Genomic DNA, 17,833 nt, shown 5'->3' with positions numbered 1-17,833 from the left:
CTCATCAACGCACATTCGCTGCAATGCAAATCCATTAAGGGTTGTACCTGCTACTAACCAGCAGGATGAACTAAGAACAATGAATCTCCATTGTTGATTCTGAGGTTACATTAATGCAACACACGGACTGGACTGGATGCCACGAGAAAATTTCATAAAATTTCATCTATTCCAGACTGGGACTCTATTACCCATCCCCTTCTCCTTCTCTTGGTATTTCTATATCCTTCTATGAACTTGTAATTAATAACCTCGGAGCTCTCCTGAGTATCTTCATGCGCTCCCCTTTCCCCAAGCCATGACGCGGCCGAAAATCGGTGCTCCCTGTTGAATAGCATTCTCACCTGGGCAGTTACGTTTGCCAAAACATCCGGCAACTATTCCTCCACGCTGCCTCAGCCACCTCCTCCATAGTCACTCCTTTCAGTCCCGCCACAACAAATGCAACTCGTTCAATAGTACAGCTTTCATTTCTCGTTTTGACCATCTGACCCAAGATAAACTTATTATGTTTTCGACTCGGGGGCAAAGGCCTCGCGGCTTCCAGGAACTGGTTTATTTTTGTATCATTGCTCGAAAGCTCACACCACGGAGCATCTGTTTCGAGTTGCAATCTATCCAATGGAATATATTTTACCATCTCAATTTGTTCATCTGTTCGAAATGATATACCGTTGACGCTGATGTCAAGCCCCAGTTCCACCAACTGAAGCATTTCATCCTTTGTGCCTGCAAAGGAATGTACCAGTCCGCCGCGCGGTAATCTCGGTAAATAGGGCTTGAGTATAGAAATAAAGTCCGCAGTTGACTCACGAACATGCAGAAATAGAGGCAGTTGTAGCTGTGTAGCCAGTTCCAGTTGATCTCGGAATGCGCGTTTTTGTGTGTCCTTGTCTGCACAATCCAGGTAGACATAATCAAGTCCGATTTCTCCAAAGGCCGCCAATGGAGAAGAGATTTCTGCCAGGAGACTTTTCGCTAGCTGTTGTATTTGTTCGAGATGTGTATTATGGCCGTCTTTAGATCCTTCATCATGATCCGCGTAGATCTCGCAAGCATGATACGGATGCACCCCAATTGTCATTTTGCATAACTCAGGAAACTCCCTGACTAACTGGAGGTTTTGTTCAACTCCAGTTAGAGACATGGTGGTGAGCATGATCTTTTCGCATCCGTAATCTTTGGCTCGATTCAGAACCTCTGCAAAATCTGGCTCATGGTATTTCTTGCCCCGGTAGATACCGCGGAACTGATCCGCGGTGAAAGTCACTGCAACCTATTGATGATAAGTTAATATGGAATGAAAGAAATGATTTGGAGAAAATTTGCTTACATCGAAGAAACGCATCGTTGATGCGCTCGTTAGGTGTGCCGTCGCGGGGGATGTTGTGGGGAGACGAGTTGGTCCACAGTCGGCACTGGAGGTGGAAGGCTAGGAAGAAATCAATTGAGACCTCGGGAGCAGACTATGGACTATTGGGCCATGCATTTCAACCATGATGGTATGGTATTTATTCAAATTGTTAATATCACCTTAAAAAAAGAAATTTGCTAGTCTCTCGACTGTGTGGTTTCTTATCCATTGCTCGGATTTTTTTTCTTTTGGATCATTTAAGTTTATTTAATGGTATATGTACGTAGTATGTATCCGGCATAGAACGGCATTCTGGATGAGCCCCAACTGGGCTTTTTAAAGCACGTTCGAGTTCCTTTATGGACGCACTCATTATCAAAGTACTTAATTGAATGTGATCGCTGAATTGGAGCTTTCTGATGAGGACCTCAGAGGGTGGGCAGCTATGCAGTACATAGTAACTTCAAGGCTTTGTTTGCCTATTCTTCTATGAGGTTGTGCATTTTTAGCTTTGCTTCAAGAAATTTTTTTGGGTTTGGCAAAGATCTTTCGTTTCAATCCATGTCTTTCCATCTGACCAGATGTAATATCTTACACGACAAAGAGGTGGCTGTTTACTCCCTCTGATTCCTGCGACGCTTCTTAAATTTGCATTGTTCCTGCTGGCCAGATTTCAGGCTGATATCTACGATTGATCACATAGAAGCCGATCCTTGAAGTTATTCTCTAGCTGTGGAGTCCTCCTTCTTCTTAGCTTGTAGAAGGACCTCATAGTCAGCCATAATCTCAGATAGAAGCTCCGTTTGTTGAGCAAAGTGGTCTTGAATAAGATCTGCCATTTGGTCTAGCTTCTCTCGGAAAGCCTCGTGAGGATCCGGCCGTGATTCTTCCTCGTCAATACCAACAGGAGGTTCTTTAGTAGTAGGCGCTATATCTGCCAAGTTTAGACCGTGTTCGTCGGCAACACGTTTTGAGAATTTCCAGGCCCAGTTTTTCCCCACCTTTCGAGGCTCCGTGCCCGCGGGTGTGCTCTTTTCGAGTAGTTTATTTGCGGATCGCGTAATCATCATTGGAGTAGGACGATGGTTTGATTTAATAGCCATCAGGTACCAATCCGTCAAAGCCTTTTCTTGAGATTGTGATAAGGCACATGAGTTTGGATGTGGCCGGCGTTGAGTCTTGCGGCCGAGGTATCGGGCTCTGAGAATGTGTGCTGGGACATCGTAATCTCGGGCAATTTGGTAAATGTCAGGTTTCTCTTGGAGATTTTTGATGTATTCCACTGCTTCGCGAATCTTCTCCTCGTTGACTATGACGTCCTCGGACATTATTGGGTGGATTCGAAATAATTATACGTTGTAAGTTAGAGCAGAACACAAGTTAGCAGGACCCCCCTTGAATCCCAGGGGGTTGGCTCACCTTCAACGTCACATGACTATACTCTCTTTTGGACCCGCTTATCTCATCATTTACTAGTCCGGATCAGGAATCAAACATGACAAACATTGATCTATGTCAGCTGTCAACCACGTCATGTTCATCATCTCCATCATTTGTTTGTTTCTTTCGTTACAAACAACAAGTTTGAACCTTAGAACCAAGTAGGTGTGGACGCCACATGCCAAACAAGTTGAAACAACCAAAATCCTGGCATCGTCATCTGCAAGACAGAGTAAATGATAGCCATGCGCCACGACTATTGGCGGGCTATAAGCCACGAATTCAAGCTTGATTTTAGTCTGGACTCTAAGCCGGGGCACAAGCATTCATCAGTCATCAAAACTTGGCCACAGCATTCAAGGCAAACGTTTGTAGACGACGTCATTTTGTTTGTTCACCGTCATGTAGGCAGCATAGTTCCCTACCAGATCTCTATATAAACCCTCTCTTTCTCTCACTCTGGTCCACTTTTCCCCAGACTTCAACCACACATCTACAAACCTTCAAAAAGAAATTCATTCTTAAAACATCTACAATCATGTCTGACTCTATGCGCAAGGATTTCAGCGATAGTATGTGATCCTGCAGACTTATCAACCAATGAGAACAATGCTAACCCCACCTTCGTGCAGAGGCCCAGGAGAAGGTCACTCCTAACTCCACCAAGTCCACCCAGGACAAGGTTAAGGAAACCGTCACCGATGCCGGTGACCGTGTCGCCCGTGGTGTGCAGCCCGATAGTGACAAGGGTGGTACCCAGGAGGCCTTCGACAAGACCCAGCGTGCCCATGACAACAACAACGGTGGTGCCGCCAGCTCCATGTATGTCTACTCTATATATTAGTAGCCCCCATCTCCACATATATATTGACTTGCTTGCTCTCTAGCGGTGACAAGGTCAAGAATGCCCTTGGCATGGACAAATAGAGTTCCATCTTTCACCAACCCTTTCCGGAGTCATGAGAGTCACGCCGCTATCATGATTCAGTGATGAGTCGACGATACCATTTGCTTTTCTAGTTTCATACCAATCAATGCAAATTGCTACGCAATATCACTGCTATCCTGAATTTTTCCGTCTCAAAATACGTAGATTCCTAGACTTGAATCCACATGATTAGGCACTGCTCGAACTTGAATTGATTTAGTAGATGTGTCTAATATAGGCAGCGTCCGACAGTTGGACTCGTACTAACAGTAACCTATACTTTCTATACTACGAAGTGCACAAGTGAAGAATATTCAATTTTTACTTATAATTATGGCAGTTGATCTAAATACTATTTGCCCGTCAGGTTGCCAACATTGCATCTCTCTGCCGGGTGAGTTGCCCCAGTTCTCGCTCTAATTCCTTATACTTCGCCCGGGCTCCTACAACATCAGTAGGCAAATCGTGGAACGCCTTCACCCGACCTTCAAGTGACTTGACAATCTCCCGGAACCGAATTATCCCTTCTTCCTCCGTAATCAGCTGCTCAATTGTAGGACCTTGCGGCTGACTCCTCTCTAACGAAGTAATGCGATCCTGATACTCTCCGACTTTTGTAGACAGCGTCTTCGTGCCTCGTATCCATTCCGAGGTCAAAGATTGTGTATTAGGCGGTACGTCAAATGCTTTATCCGACTTCAAATTCTCCAGATCTTCCCGCAGTCGCGAAAGCTCCTTCTGCAGATACTGATGCAGCGTCTCCACTTTATGCATTTGGGTTTGCATATCGAACTCCTCCACCGTCAGCTCCACGATCGATTGACTCAAGTCTTCCGGCTCGGGATTTAGTGTGTTGCCCAGTTCAAGTGCCGACTCGGCCAAATCATCGAGATCACGCCGTCCTTTGTCATCTAGGCACATCTCTACTTCGTCTAGAAGCTCGTTCTTTTGTCGCTCATGCGGGTCTTTGCGCTCGGCTTCTTCCTGCGCCTTGAAAGCTTTAATAGCATCCTCTCGTGCTCGGTGCTTTATGGCTGATTCTTCGTCTGCGGCATCATTGGCAGCGGCTAATGTCAGGAGAACTCGAAGTGTATCCTCGTTGCGCTCGAATTGGGGTATCGGCTTTGGTGCGTATTGACGGGTGAGCCAGGAATTAACATATGCCCAGTCTTTGGCTTGGATCGCAGCCTGACGCGCTTTTGTGGGAGAGGCAATTGTACTGTCAAACGAGTCCATTCTTTTTTGCCCGGGTTTAGAATCGCAATTGTGTAGTGTTGACAATTGGAGAAAGTTTGTATGTTGATGCGCGATAAGAGAGAGATACCGGGGGAAGGCGGTCTACAGAAGGCGAGACTGTCCTTTCCCCCACTCAACAACTTGTCTTGACCAGGAGTTCGATTCAAGGTCCAAGTCTGCCAAACAATGACCAGTTATTTTTCTGGGCCTAGCAATGGCCCCTCGCCATCGTCCTCCCCGCTTTCTCCTCCGACCCAGCGCTCGAGTGCCCTTTCCAATCGGTTAACCTCCGTTCTGTCGGCATCATACGTCGACTCCGATATTCGTGACGCGCTTGAAACTCTGAGTGTCAGAGGAATACACAATACCGCGGAGACACGGCGCCAGCTTCGTCTTGACGTTCAGAAGGAAGTGGTTGATTGCAATGCGGAGATTGTTCGGGACTTCGGGCAGGTGGCGGAGGTAAGACCCCTGCTGGATTGTTGGCGAGTAGAACATGGAAGCTAATGGCTCTCTCTTTGGTGATTATAGCAACTTCAACGAATTGGAAGTGTGATAACGACCTTGAATCAAACATGTGACGAAATGCGCAAGCACATCGGATTGGCCAAGCAGGATAGTACGCCAGTGCTGGAAGAGGCTACTGCCTTGATGACGCAGAAGAAGGACACGGAAACAAAGCAAGAACTACTTGATGCATTCTCGAAACACTTCTTGGTTCCGGAGGAAGAGCTTGTGGTTTTGAACTCTGCTGAGGAGCCGGTAGATAATCGGTTCTTTGATATTCTGGCCCGTGTCAAGCAGGTTCACCACGACTGTGAACTTCTGCTTGGTGGGGAAAATCAGCGATTGGGTTTGGAAATAATGGAATTGAGCACCCGACACCTCAACACTGCCTACCAGAAGCTCTATAAATGGATTCAAAAAGAATTTCAATCCTTGAATCTTGAGGATCCTCGCATCAGTAGCTCGATCCGTCGTGCTTTGAGGGTCCTGGCGGAACGACCTACTCTATTCCACAGCTGTCTTGATTTCTTCGCCGAGGCGCGGGATTACGTTCTTTCAGATGCATTCCATTACGCGCTGACAGATGCCGTGTCTGGTTCTAATGGGGCTGGTGCAGGCGGGGATCACTCCGTCAAGCCCATCGAATTTTCTGCTCATGATCCGCTCCGGTATATCGGTGATATGCTCGCATGGGTACATTCAACAACGGTTTCTGAGCGAGAAGCGCTAGAGGCTTTATTCGTTGCTGATGGAGAGGAACTTGCTCGTGGTATTCAAGCTGGCTTGAATAGTGAGCCTTGGTCACGTATAGACGAGGAGAAAGAGGTCGCTTTCGATGGACGCAAGGCTCTTAGCGACCTGGTAAATCGTGACCTTACAGGTGTCTCTCGATCTTTACGTCAAAGAGTTGAGCTAGTGATCCAAGGCCACGATGACCCTGTCACTTGCTTCAAAGTTGTCAATCTGCTGTCTTTCTATCGTACCACATTTTCAAAATTGGTTGGACCCCAGTCTCACCTTGTAGAGCTGATGCAGATCCTGGAGAAATTTATTCTCGGCCATTTCGAGAATCTGATGAAGGAGCAAGTCACTGCCTTGTCAACCGACCAAATGGCCCTTACACCTCCGCCCGACTTGTCTCCCCCAGAGTTCCTATTAGATGCCCTTGAGGGCTTGGTCTCGCTTATGAAGAACCACGATGCTTCAGTCCGACCCGTTGAGCAATCTGAATCGAACGGCGGGAATAGTTTCACTCCCGTTCTTCGCGCCGCTTTCGACCCTTTCCTGACACTAGCTCGATCCTCGTCTGAGGAACTCGAAGATGATACAGCACAGACAATCTACCGTTTAAACATTCTTCTAGCAGCGAGCGCAACAATTTCACCATTCAGCTTCGCTACTGCCATGCACAACGCTCCTCTATCTACAGCTATATCAACGCTACGCACAGATCTCCTCGACATCCAACATGAATTTCTTCTGGATACATCCGGCTTGCAAACCCTGTTGGACGCTCTAGAGCCATTTGCCAAATCTGGCAAAGACACAGAACAAGATAAGGAGAACAACGAAGACAAGCCAGATCAGCAGAAACACCATCTTGCAGACCTAGCTACCCTTCCCGCCTTCCAACCCGAAGCACTGGTCACCTCCAGCCAACAGCTAGACGACTTCCTTCCATCGGCTCTTATGGATGCAGCCGATAACCTGAAACGTTTGCAAAGTGCTTCTCTCATCCAAAGTGTTACTGAAGATGCCGTCGAGGCCTTTTGTCGCGATTTCGAGTTTGTTGAGGGTATGATCATCGCCGCTGATGAGGCGCGAGGAATGACTCAAGTGACTTTGGACACAGGCGGCAGTGTTTTCAGTGGACGGAGTGGCAGATCAACCCGCAAGACCAATGCCGGGGATGCTGATGATGAAAATGAGGAAGATGATGATAAGTGGAGCCTACGGTCTCTGTTCCCCCGCACGACTGGCGAGATCCGTGTCTTGCTCAGCTAGTGTTGGATATTGTAGAATATTGGACTATAAGCATCGACAATGGCAAATTATTGTTACATATCGATCATAGATACAAGTGTATAGAGACATACGTTTTGACGCTCCTTTTGGAATAAGCCCCACCAGCTGGGCAGGTGATCATAGATCCGTCCACAGTACGGGTACATCGTATGAACTTGAGGTTTACAAAACATTCAAATGTTTTAATATACGAGCATACGCCCACCCGAGCAAGCCTGGAGGTGTGTTTTTAAGTTCGGGCCCGTAGTATTATCTGCTCCGATAAGGTCCAAAATTTCAGCGATCTCGCTACGCTTCATAGTTTCCTCTCATCGAACAAATACACCGTCGTCGACTTTTATGCCGACTGGTGCCCTCCCTGCCGTGTTATTGCTCCGGTCTTCTCGAAACTCGCCGATGAACACGCTTTGAAGGTCAGCTCGCTGTGTCAAAATCAATCTTGACCATTGCAAAGATGCTGCTAAGCTCTATCAGATCTCAATTGTGCCGATATTTCTACTTTTTGAAGATGGTGAGCCGAAGCCAGTTTTCGTGCCAAAGGATGAGCGAAGTGGGTCTACGATTGTTCCTCGGGATGGGCTGGTTGACAAGGTTCAAGGTGGAATTGTAGGTCTGCTGAGATCTGTAGTGTAGGCTTTAGCTGTCAAAGCTAATTCGGAATCTTGGAATCTTCGTCATGGCAAGGGAAGCTCCAGAACATGGTGTAAATTTGCGATAAATAAATAACAGAGTCATAGCCAATAAAAACCTAGCATTGTAGCATGCACCGAGCCTGAAACGACAGACAATTAATATGCCCAAGTAGGCAAAGCATAATCCCTAGCGTGTTGGGTTTTGAAGGCCCTTGAGGACCTGACTCACTGTGCAGAAGGGCCGTGGTTTGCCTGGCAAATGCCACGATAGTTTTCAAAGTACATCCGGATGGCCTTGGGACTATTATTCTCGATACGATATAAAACAAGTCTTGATTATCATTATCATTATAATTTTAACACGTTGAAACGCCACGATTGTTATAGTGCCGGAGAGGAGAAAACTGACATGTCCTTTTGAAACCCTCCATCTTAAAAGCGCTAACACTACTAATAGAGAGTCGGTTCCACACCATAGAATATCTCACAACGGATTCAATCAGTCTCGGTAGGAAGATCATTCTCGTCTGGTTCGTTGTATCGAGTCGAAGATTGAGGCTGTGCGCGACGAGTCCGATCGTCCATGATGTTCGTTTCGTCAATTGCTTCGTCTTCGTCAATGGCTAAATTCATCCGTAAGCTTTCAGGAACTTTGTAACAATAGGGTACCTATTTGAGACAACTTTGTGAACATGAACTTACTTAGCTGTCTATCCGAATTGTTAGAGTTATCATTGTCACCCTGGTCGATGAAGCTATCAACCTCCTCATCTTCAACGACGATAGGTTCAGGAACAACTTGTCTTCCAGATCGTGACATTTTAAGATGGTCTTTATTAGAACAAGTGAATAAAGATGGAATTACTAAATTGCGTTCTCTTCCCAGTCTTGAATATGAGAAAATCCATGTTCTGCGCAGCCGACCGTCTATATTTATACATACTAAAATCCCCATGGATCTGGAACAATTCCAATGTACTAAATATTTGGAAATTTCGTCATTATTACGAAAAAGGAGGCAATTTTCCAGGACTAGAGAATTCTAGAAAACACAATCGATTCTATATCAGCTTCCAAGGTTGCTTTCTTGTGGCTCGTTCAACCAGCCGATGATATGGAATCTGGGGCAATCGATCGATAAAGTTTAATAGCTTAAGTGGGGCTTTGTCTTAACATTGATCTATGGATGGTGAAACCCACAAAACCACAATAAAAAACAAGGTGGAGAGAAAGAGTACTATCATAAGCATTTGAATCATTTCCAATACAAATTTGTAATACTAGCAACTAGTATAATTTGTCGTGAACTCTCACTGGCCCCATATCCTCTCTAGCTGGCATATTACATGGTATTCTCTACCCATAGTGCTCACGGGGACAATAACTACCACACATGTGGCAAAGTCTGGGATGGGAAACCATACCATGTATAAAGTACCTTTACTCAAATATAGTCCCTCCGTGGGAAATAACCCAATTCAATGCCAAATGCAACCTTAGGAATTCCTATAGTTGTATTCACAGCAAGGTTCGGGCCGTGACTGTAGACTCTATTTGGTATGCCGTAGTTTAACTGGCCACATTCCGTAGACTCATTGTTGAACTAGAGAGCCGAGAATGTGTACCATGTAACATTATGCATGTCCTTATTGATCTGCATAGCCCGAACTGGTGAATTGTCCAATTGACGATGAGATGGAAGTCAAAGTATGCAGCGAATAACACAAGAGAAGAGTTGTAGCAAAAATCCAATCTAGAAGAATTATGTTTGTTTTTAACCTGTCATTAGTATCAATTTAAGCTGTGAGAAAGTATTACGAAGATCTTACCTATACGATATCGAAATGTTTCATTCATGCGTTCTGCTGGGTTCGACATGTTTTGTATTTAGCAACTCAGCGGATTAGAGAAAAAAACAACACCTTTCACGGTAGAATGAAGATCAATATTCATTTAAAGTAATTGAAACTCATAAAATCCGAGCATACTATCCCTAGCCAGAATGCCAAGCAAAACCAATCATGATGAACAAAAACCACAATCTCTCACACAGTGCAATCCTTACTTACAGTACATTAATTAAATATCGATGCTTTCAGTCCTTCTATATTCCCGCCAAACACTCATTTTGTCCTCGGATCTCGACTTTGCGACGTGATGGCGGTCTTATCACTGGTCCTCAAACTGGCCATCGCCATATCAACCGTCTCAGCATGTTCATCCTGCGAGGGCGAAGAAGAGCCATCGACTTACCCCCGGGTTATGCGTCGCATGCAACCTGAATCTGTGAATACTACAGATCAACCAAGGGGACCTCTTCACTGGGGACAATTGAATTTTATTCATACCAGCGATTCACATGGATGGCTTGAAGGGCATATCAAGCAGCGGAATTATGGTGCAGACTGGGGCGATTTCGTTTCTTTTACAAAACACATGCGCGATAAAGCCGATCAGAAAAAACTGGACCTGATACTTATTGATACTGGTATGTTGCATCCTTTTCGAATCTTGAAAAATTAAAATAGAGACCAGTATACTGATTATTTGACAGGTGACCTGCATGATGGGAATGGTCTTAGTGATGCAACATCGCCCAATGGAGAGGTCACGAACCCTATCTTCGAGAACATTGATTACGATATTCTCACACCTGGAAATCATGAGCTGATCGCAGCTGATGTTGCGTTCGAGACTTTCACCAAATTTGCCAAAGTCTACGGAGACAAGTACCTGACGAGCAACATTGACATTTGTTCTAACTGCCAAGACGGCCAACCGGATAACAAAACGTGGGAATCTATGGGTAAGAGATACCGTTATTTTAAAACAAAACAAGGCATTCGAATCATGTCGTTTGGAGTCATCCTTGACGGAACGAACAACAACAAGGACATGACTCGGATCCAGCCAGCGCAGGAAATGATCGAAGAATCCTGGTTCAAGGATGCACTTAAGCGTGATGATATTGATTTATTCGTCCTCATCGGCCACAATCCCGTCAAGCCCGGAATCCCCAAATCCGAGAGCAGTTTCCCCCTTCTCATGGACACCATCCGGAAAGCTCGTCCTAGTATTCCTGTTCAGGGATTCGGCGGTCATACCCATCGTCGTGATTTCCATATCTATGACCCCATGTCTTCAGCCATTGAATCGGGCAAATACTGTGATACCGTGGGCTGGGTTACCCTGGATGATATCAAGCCCAAAGCAGCACCTGCAAGATCCCACAATACCGAGGCTATAGAGCCAGTGCCACTTGTCAACCAGGCAACCAATGTGAATTTGGCCAATTCATCATGTACGAAGACCAAGTCTTTCAGCATGAAATTATCCCGCCGATGGCTGGACTGGAATCGACTGACTTTCGCTTACCACGCAACCGGCTCACAGGACACCTTCAACACGGCTTCTGGTACTAGCGTATCCAAGAAGATCGAAGATGCTCGCAAGGACCTCAGTTTGAATCACGTATACGGATGTGCGCCTCGGTCTTACTGTATCTCATGCAAGCCTCCTGGTGATGAAGGCAATATCTACACTTTGGTCCAAACTGCCGCGGCGGCAACAGTGGTCAACTCTTCTCGCGCTATGAACCCGAGAATGATAATTGTTAATAATGGTGCTATTCGTTACGACCTTGTCAAGGGTCCTTTCACCCTGGATGATTCCTACATCGTCTGTCCTTATACGAGCCCATTCAAGTATATCGGCGATGTCCCATACTCGATTGCTTCAAAGGTCCTCGATATTATGACGAAAGCAAAGTCCAACACCACACCCAAGCGATCTATGACTATCGACACTACCTCCAGTCAGATGATGGGTTATGATGAGTGCGACAATATCTCGCCATTCAATTCTAGTGACCTTCTCAAGCCCAAGTCTCTCTTTGGTCGTGTTCTTGAATCTTCCACCCCGACTCCTGGATATACCACGTGTGATGACCTTGGCGACGATGGTGATGACACCCCTCACACTGCTATTCCAGAACATGCGCAACCCTATTATATTCAGGGCGAAGCTGCTTTCCCTTCAGACGGAACGCCAGAGACGGTCGATATCATTTTCTCGGACTTCCTTGATAAGGCAGTTATTTCGGCGCTGAACTCTCAAAACCCGGCTAAAAATTATTCGAAGGAGGACACCAGTCTTTATATGCCAAAGAACTTTACGACGAATAGTTTTATCCCCAAGTATGCAGAGACTGCTTGGCAGGCTAACATCAACAACTGTACCGTTGAATAGACTTTCAATTAGCTGTTAATTGAATCTGTTTTGGCTCTTTCATATCTTCTCCCGAGAATTTTTAATTAAAGAATGTCCTAACAAGAAGCCGTGGAGGTCGAACAGAGGCGCCGGCAATCTCCCACTGACGGTAGTCCACCATATTAATATTGATCATTCCTCCAAGGGCGCTGTATTCCTCTATGTACGGATGAGTGATCTTTCTTATTGAGTATAGCCCCTGTGACAAGAGAAAAAAAAATGCCACGGGCGAGAACCTTGGCGGCTAATGTAATCGATTCATTTGTAAAATTTTTTTTTCACATTTCGAGTTATTCCCTGGTACAATAAAGATATGCTGTCTTACTCCTAAGTAAAAAAGAATCGTAGGGGGAATTGGTAAGCTCGGACCGAGCCATATCCGTCCTCCACTTTAGAGTCCCAAAACAACTTCGCATTTGATAACATCCAAACACTAGCTGGTTGACTTTCAGAATCCATCCTAGCGAGGTATGCTTCAGCTCCAAGCCAAACGGTCATGTTGAAAGGCACTCCGTAGAAAACCCAGTACCTCTCTGCATCTGCCTTTGTCTTATGTTCATCCCTAGATTCAATCGAAACTTGGAGTTTGTGCCGTGCAATCATCTTGCTAGCATCTTGAATCAGCTAATACCTGCCCATTCGATTCACCATCACCTAAATATGGCCAAAGTCAGCCCGGAGAGTGCAAACTCGGAAGTGGCGGACCACCCCTTGATCATCTGGCAAATCCCTACTGTCATGAGTACCTTTTTGAACGCATACAAAGGTTCAACACCGATACCGCCCATTAGAATCCTTAGTGATACACCGAATAGCATTCTTGATCGTACTGACTTTATGAAATCAATTAATATGATTATTGAAGAGGTCAAAAGTGCCATTGTCAGCTGTCGCCCAGACATAGAATCTCGTTGGATTGCGACAACAAAATTTCCGGGACGTCACTCCTTTTTTGTGCTTGACCTCAACAATGTCAGTTATGACTACCAATCGGCGGATAAGTGTCTGACAAAGATCCCCATTACATGCTCCGGTTATCTAGAAGACCGAAGGATTTCAGGTATGAGCCACAGGACCAAAGACTTGCCGAGAAACTTGCAGAAATGCATAATTTGCATGGGAAAGATCCACTGCCTTTATTTGACGATTAAGCGAGACCTCGCATATATTCCTCTCCCAGTGACCTCTGGTCGTGATATTTGCATATCAAGGTTCTCTAACAAAGTACGCGATATGGCAAAATAGTGGCTTAGAAATACCGGGTCCGTATAGAGAAATGGGGTTGATTTCATGACGCGGGACTTTGAAGTCAATAATAACTCTTCTTTTCACCTAAAGTAAAGAACATGAAGACCGAAGGGAAACAAATAAAAATGGAACGGAGTTCGAGCGGCTCTCAAAACAAGCTGAAAGACACTTGAGGGACTTTTCTTTGTTACATACATTATTGGCCCCATTCGCTAATCGCTAGTGTCCTGCGGGGGGAAGTGGATGAGGTGGCTTGAGGCCAAGGCGGGTCGGCCCTACAGTCAACTCTGGAGGTGATCTGCAGGTGGGACCAAGGGCTTTTCACTTATTGGTAAGAATCACTCAGCAGCTGCCCAACAGGTCCTAGCCTTCTTTCTACTTCACCAATCATGCCAAGGTGCGAGCTGCAATCTACATAGATCGTGCAGGGTTCGGCGTGTCCTATCCAAGCTAAGCCCTCTCCGACGAATCTTTTGATCTTCATGTCGTCGAATCAAAAGGTTTTCAAGATTGTCCAAATTATATCATTCTCTTTCATACCCCTGTCAGTCACGTCAAATCGCGTCGGGCACCCCCCCAATCCATGGATGTGAATATTATTGTCGCTCAGGTGGCCCGCGCTGATCAACGAGGGTCAGAAAAACAAGAGACAAAGATCGATCTGGGAACAGGTATCGGATGGGGGATTGAAGATCACCTACAACAGCTCGGATCCTCCAGGGCTATTTTCGCTGATCTTTTTTCTATCGGCAGTCCGTGCCTATATCCCACCTGGATCCAGCCTGGTGTATTCGAACGGACCTGAAAATATTAAGTAGATTATCAGTTCTCTTAATACAATCTGAATGATACCAGTGGATATTAGCCGTGGCTAAGAAATCTTAAGGTCCCTTAAACTCTGTCTGGGTTTTCATATTGGAAACTAATATCCTGCAATGAAAACTAGTGGACTAGGGGTTGTAGCGGAGTTTCAAATATAGAACATGCATCGAAATGTACATGAGTGGAGTGGGGAACTACGAAAATAGGATGCTCTTGTCATTTACAGGAAAATGAAAATGATATATGTGCCCTGCTACATAGTGACAAGGTTTACAACCATGTCGAGAGGCGCGAGGCAGAAAATGCCATCGTGTGATCCGAGTGTCCGTATTCATATTATACTATATCATGTTATTCAAGTTCTATAAACCATACATATACTCCAGGTTTTTCTACCCTCAAACCTTGGAAGCTCCAGGGCTGCTTCTATATTCACATCTCTTCTAGTATTTCTTTCATCTGTTCGCCTCTGGCACCCATGAACCTTGACATGAACATTGAAATAGGTACGAACAAAGCCAAAAAGTGCCTTCTTGTTTACTTCTTATGTTTCATTCATATTACGAGTCTGGATGGAGCAAAGTACTGAAAGGGAGTGGATATCACTACCTACTACTACTACTACTACTACTAAAGACTACTTAACATGGAATAGACGAGAAGGTAATAGTGTTAGTGGTCACACCAGGGCCTCCAACTTGAAGTTTATTGTCTCACCTATAACTAGTATTGGTCTTCAGGGCGCTCTTCATCTTCTCTTTACCCCTCGACCTTCTACTACTCGATCTTCATCGGCTTTCCCTTACTGGTATCAACTCTACTTAACAACCAACTTGGTACGGAAGATATCTCTCGGAGGGCCGGGATAAGCTAGTGCAGAACAAGCGCCTTATACGCGCAGCTCTGGAAACGAGTGTGCCTTACGATAGCGGATACTGTCTGCTCAGGTGGCAATCTATAAACTTGGAATATACTAGGCATCTCTAGTAAATCAGGCTTACTGCATTAAAGTGACTTCTTTCACCTATAAAAGTTCGAAAAGATTTCAAGTCCTTTCCATCTCTCTTTGGCTTCCACATATTCCCCTCTTCCGCATCTCCTCCACTTCTCTTTCCACGTTTCTACCCGCCTTTTTACCAGCGCCTTCACCTATGGCTGAAACCACGCCTCAAGTTACAAATCGTCACCTCAATAGGTTCATGTCTCAAAGCACATGAAGTCACCTTGACGGGTTCACCCCTCAAATAATACATCGACGACTCAACAGAATAACTGGTTCCGTTGAGTCGGGATTGAAGCGGATTAATGAAGAGGGAGATGTGATCCTTGTTCTCAAGGATGAAGACAGTACCGTAAAAGGCAGATTTCAAGTGTCTTCCAAGGCAATGAGTCTTGCGTCGCCAGTGTTCAAAAAGCTTTTCTTGCCGGGCTTTCGTGAGAGCAATGAACTTGAAAGCAATGGCGAGGCGGTAATAAGTCTGTTTGGTGATGACAACACAGCAATGGACGCAATACTCCTAGGACATCTTACACCACCGCGCCCCGGAAGAGGCTAGATTAACTACCAGGCAGCTGGTCACAATCGCCATCCAGGGCGACAAGTACGATTGCTCCAGAGCTATCGAACCCTGGATGACGACATGGCTGAGTTAATCAAGTCTTACTACAGCTGAGGAGCACGGGCTGATTCTCCTTGCCATACACTACCTTCGCTTGGCGGATATCTTCTCCATCTATTCAGCCAAAGCTCAGATCCGACTGGCGCCTACCTTTTACGACGAAGAGGCCAATTTTGAGAGTTTGGCATCAATGCCCGATCTCATTTAGAAGTGTGTATTTCTTCACCCCAAGCATAGGAAGTAATTTAACATTTCACAGATGACTTACTGCGCCTTGTAAATGGGCGGCTTCGACTTAAACCGCTGTATCCCACGAAAGAAGAAAATGCTACGCTCCATGAAACCGATCCATTGGGTGAAGCTATTCACTCCATCGATGCAGATTCTATGACGACTAGGTTGGATTTGGGCAATGCCATTGGCTACCGGATGACATTTCGGCAATTCGCCAAAAAAAGAGTTGCAATTAGCCAACACAACAAGTATGACTGATAGACATCGAAATGCAAACCTTTATCAGTCGGATCGCAAGCGACGCCTCGAGATGGAAATCGTGGGCTTTAAAAAAGGTGCTCTGCACCTCATGTGAACAGGTTCTCATAGAAGATGCACGAAGGTATCATACCTGTGATAACAAATACAAGAATGCAGACTGCGACCTGGGAGTACGAACAAGGTATTTATTGTTCGTTCTGAAGCAACAGGGCCTTTGGCCCTCCACCGAAGCGTGTCAAAAATTTTCCGCCGTCGAGATCCGAAATCGTTTGCTCAGGGTTTTGGATAGTGTTGATGCTAATCATAGCTGCCCAGGTGTTTGGCGATATTGACTTGTCCCTTGTTCGTTGAAATGAAGAAGTTGGTTGGAGCTGTATCTTCTATCCTAAAGGATACAAAAGGTATAGACCTTAAGCCACGGGGGAGCCGGGGTTTCCGCAGTTTGTACAATTATTGTGATCGAGATGGTCCCTCCTGAGGAGTGCGTGAAACACTTGGGGTATAGCAAGTGTCTTTGTATTTTCTCTTGGGACTGCTGATCTTTGGCGGCGCTATCACTCGAAACTCGACCTAGAGATGGATATTTCTTCTGAAGTAAGTCAAGTTCCTATCTCTTCTTATGATCCTTTCTAATGTATCTCCTGATCGTTGAATGTGTGGTCCAAATTATTGTCTGCAGAACTGTCCTGGATGATGAGGGGGTTCGTGACTACGACCTCATCGGTTGCGAACAGCTTGTCCAAGAGTACCACGACCGCGAGCTGCTACGCACCGCCCCGCCCCAATAGCCAGGTTTCCCTTCGCGTCGCTTTCCCTTCATGTTCTATATCACCTTGTATCCCGTATTATCCTGTCTGTATTATCCTGTCTGTATTATCCTGTATCCTGTCCGTGCCTAAACTCAGCCATCGGTTACAGAGCAAGGCCATCCACAGTGTTATAATACAGTGGAATCTCTCACCTCACTTGTCCCGGCTTCTACGTGCTCCGTCCTAACTATTTAACCTCACCCTCCTCATTTTTTTTTTCTTTTTCCTTTCCATCTCCCTAAAACCCCTCTTCAGAGCTCAATTCATTCAGAGCTACTCGTCCATCCGTATCATTCACCCTACCCTCTATCCGTCCAGTCCCCAGCATGACTCGCAAGCGTCGCTCCGGAGAGGATGGGTCAGATACTGTCCGTGAGACTTACTATGCTGCCAGTTACAATCTCCAGATGCAGGTTCTAGCTGGACTAGCGCGGGCTCAGCCTATTACA

The 17,833-nt window shown here is 45.6% G+C and overlaps 8 protein-coding genes across 8 annotated transcripts; 4 read left to right on the top strand and 4 right to left on the bottom strand.

The window, feature by feature from the left end:
- Nucleotides 1-352: 352 nt before the first annotated feature.
- On the bottom strand, nucleotides 353-1,348 carry N7478_002315 (TatD family hydrolase; the record flags this gene model as incomplete). The annotated part of the gene is made up of 2 exons (XM_056918529.1): nucleotides 353-1,276; nucleotides 1,334-1,348. The coding sequence occupies 2 exons, from the start codon at nucleotides 1,346-1,348 to the stop codon at nucleotides 353-355; spliced, it is 939 nt and encodes a 312-aa protein (XP_056781687.1).
- Nucleotides 1,349-2,073: 725 nt separating this feature from the next.
- N7478_002314 (DNA-binding domain-containing protein) lies at nucleotides 2,074-2,682 on the bottom strand (the record flags this gene model as incomplete). The annotated part of the gene is made up of 1 exon (XM_056918528.1): nucleotides 2,074-2,682. The coding sequence occupies one exon, from the start codon at nucleotides 2,680-2,682 to the stop codon at nucleotides 2,074-2,076; it is 609 nt and encodes a 202-aa protein (XP_056781686.1).
- A 650-nt stretch (nucleotides 2,683-3,332) lies between these two features.
- N7478_002313 (heat shock 9/12 family protein) lies at nucleotides 3,333-3,721 on the top strand (the record flags this gene model as incomplete). The annotated part of the gene is made up of 3 exons (XM_056918527.1): nucleotides 3,333-3,366; nucleotides 3,427-3,616; nucleotides 3,682-3,721. The coding sequence occupies 3 exons, from the start codon at nucleotides 3,333-3,335 to the stop codon at nucleotides 3,719-3,721; spliced, it is 264 nt and encodes an 87-aa protein (XP_056781685.1).
- Nucleotides 3,722-4,085: 364 nt separating this feature from the next.
- On the bottom strand, nucleotides 4,086-4,958 carry N7478_002312 (uncharacterized protein; the record flags this gene model as incomplete). The annotated part of the gene is made up of 1 exon (XM_056918526.1): nucleotides 4,086-4,958. One exon carries the CDS (start codon nucleotides 4,956-4,958, stop codon nucleotides 4,086-4,088), a length of 873 nt encoding a protein of 290 aa, XP_056781684.1.
- A 186-nt stretch (nucleotides 4,959-5,144) lies between these two features.
- On the top strand, nucleotides 5,145-7,469 carry cog6 (Golgi transport complex subunit COG6; the record flags this gene model as incomplete). Its single annotated transcript, XM_056918525.1, has 2 exons — nucleotides 5,145-5,420; nucleotides 5,490-7,469. 2 exons carry the CDS (start codon nucleotides 5,145-5,147, stop codon nucleotides 7,467-7,469), a joined length of 2,256 nt encoding a protein of 751 aa, XP_056781683.1.
- Nucleotides 7,470-8,617: 1,148 nt separating this feature from the next.
- On the bottom strand, nucleotides 8,618-8,942 carry N7478_002310 (uncharacterized protein; the record flags this gene model as incomplete). Its single annotated transcript, XM_056918524.1, has 2 exons — nucleotides 8,618-8,745; nucleotides 8,825-8,942. The coding sequence occupies 2 exons, from the start codon at nucleotides 8,940-8,942 to the stop codon at nucleotides 8,618-8,620; spliced, it is 246 nt and encodes an 81-aa protein (XP_056781682.1).
- A 1,616-nt stretch (nucleotides 8,943-10,558) lies between these two features.
- On the top strand, nucleotides 10,559-12,370 carry N7478_002309 (Ser/Thr protein phosphatase family protein; the record flags this gene model as incomplete). The annotated part of the gene is made up of 2 exons (XM_056918523.1): nucleotides 10,559-10,610; nucleotides 10,677-12,370. 2 exons carry the CDS (start codon nucleotides 10,559-10,561, stop codon nucleotides 12,368-12,370), a joined length of 1,746 nt encoding a protein of 581 aa, XP_056781681.1.
- Nucleotides 12,371-15,846: 3,476 nt separating this feature from the next.
- N7478_002308 (uncharacterized protein) lies at nucleotides 15,847-16,288 on the top strand (the record flags this gene model as incomplete). The annotated part of the gene is made up of 3 exons (XM_056918522.1): nucleotides 15,847-15,930; nucleotides 15,983-16,062; nucleotides 16,120-16,288. The coding sequence occupies 3 exons, from the start codon at nucleotides 15,847-15,849 to the stop codon at nucleotides 16,286-16,288; spliced, it is 333 nt and encodes a 110-aa protein (XP_056781680.1).
- Nucleotides 16,289-17,833: the final 1,545 nt, after the last annotated feature.

Source organism: Penicillium angulare (assembly GCF_028827245.1).
Source record: "Penicillium angulare strain IBT 27051 chromosome Unknown utg000003l_segment0_segment0, whole genome shotgun sequence".
Lineage (NCBI taxonomy): Eukaryota > Fungi > Ascomycota > Eurotiomycetes > Eurotiales > Aspergillaceae > Penicillium > Penicillium angulare.
This window is presented reverse-complemented; position numbering and strand designations above follow the sequence as displayed.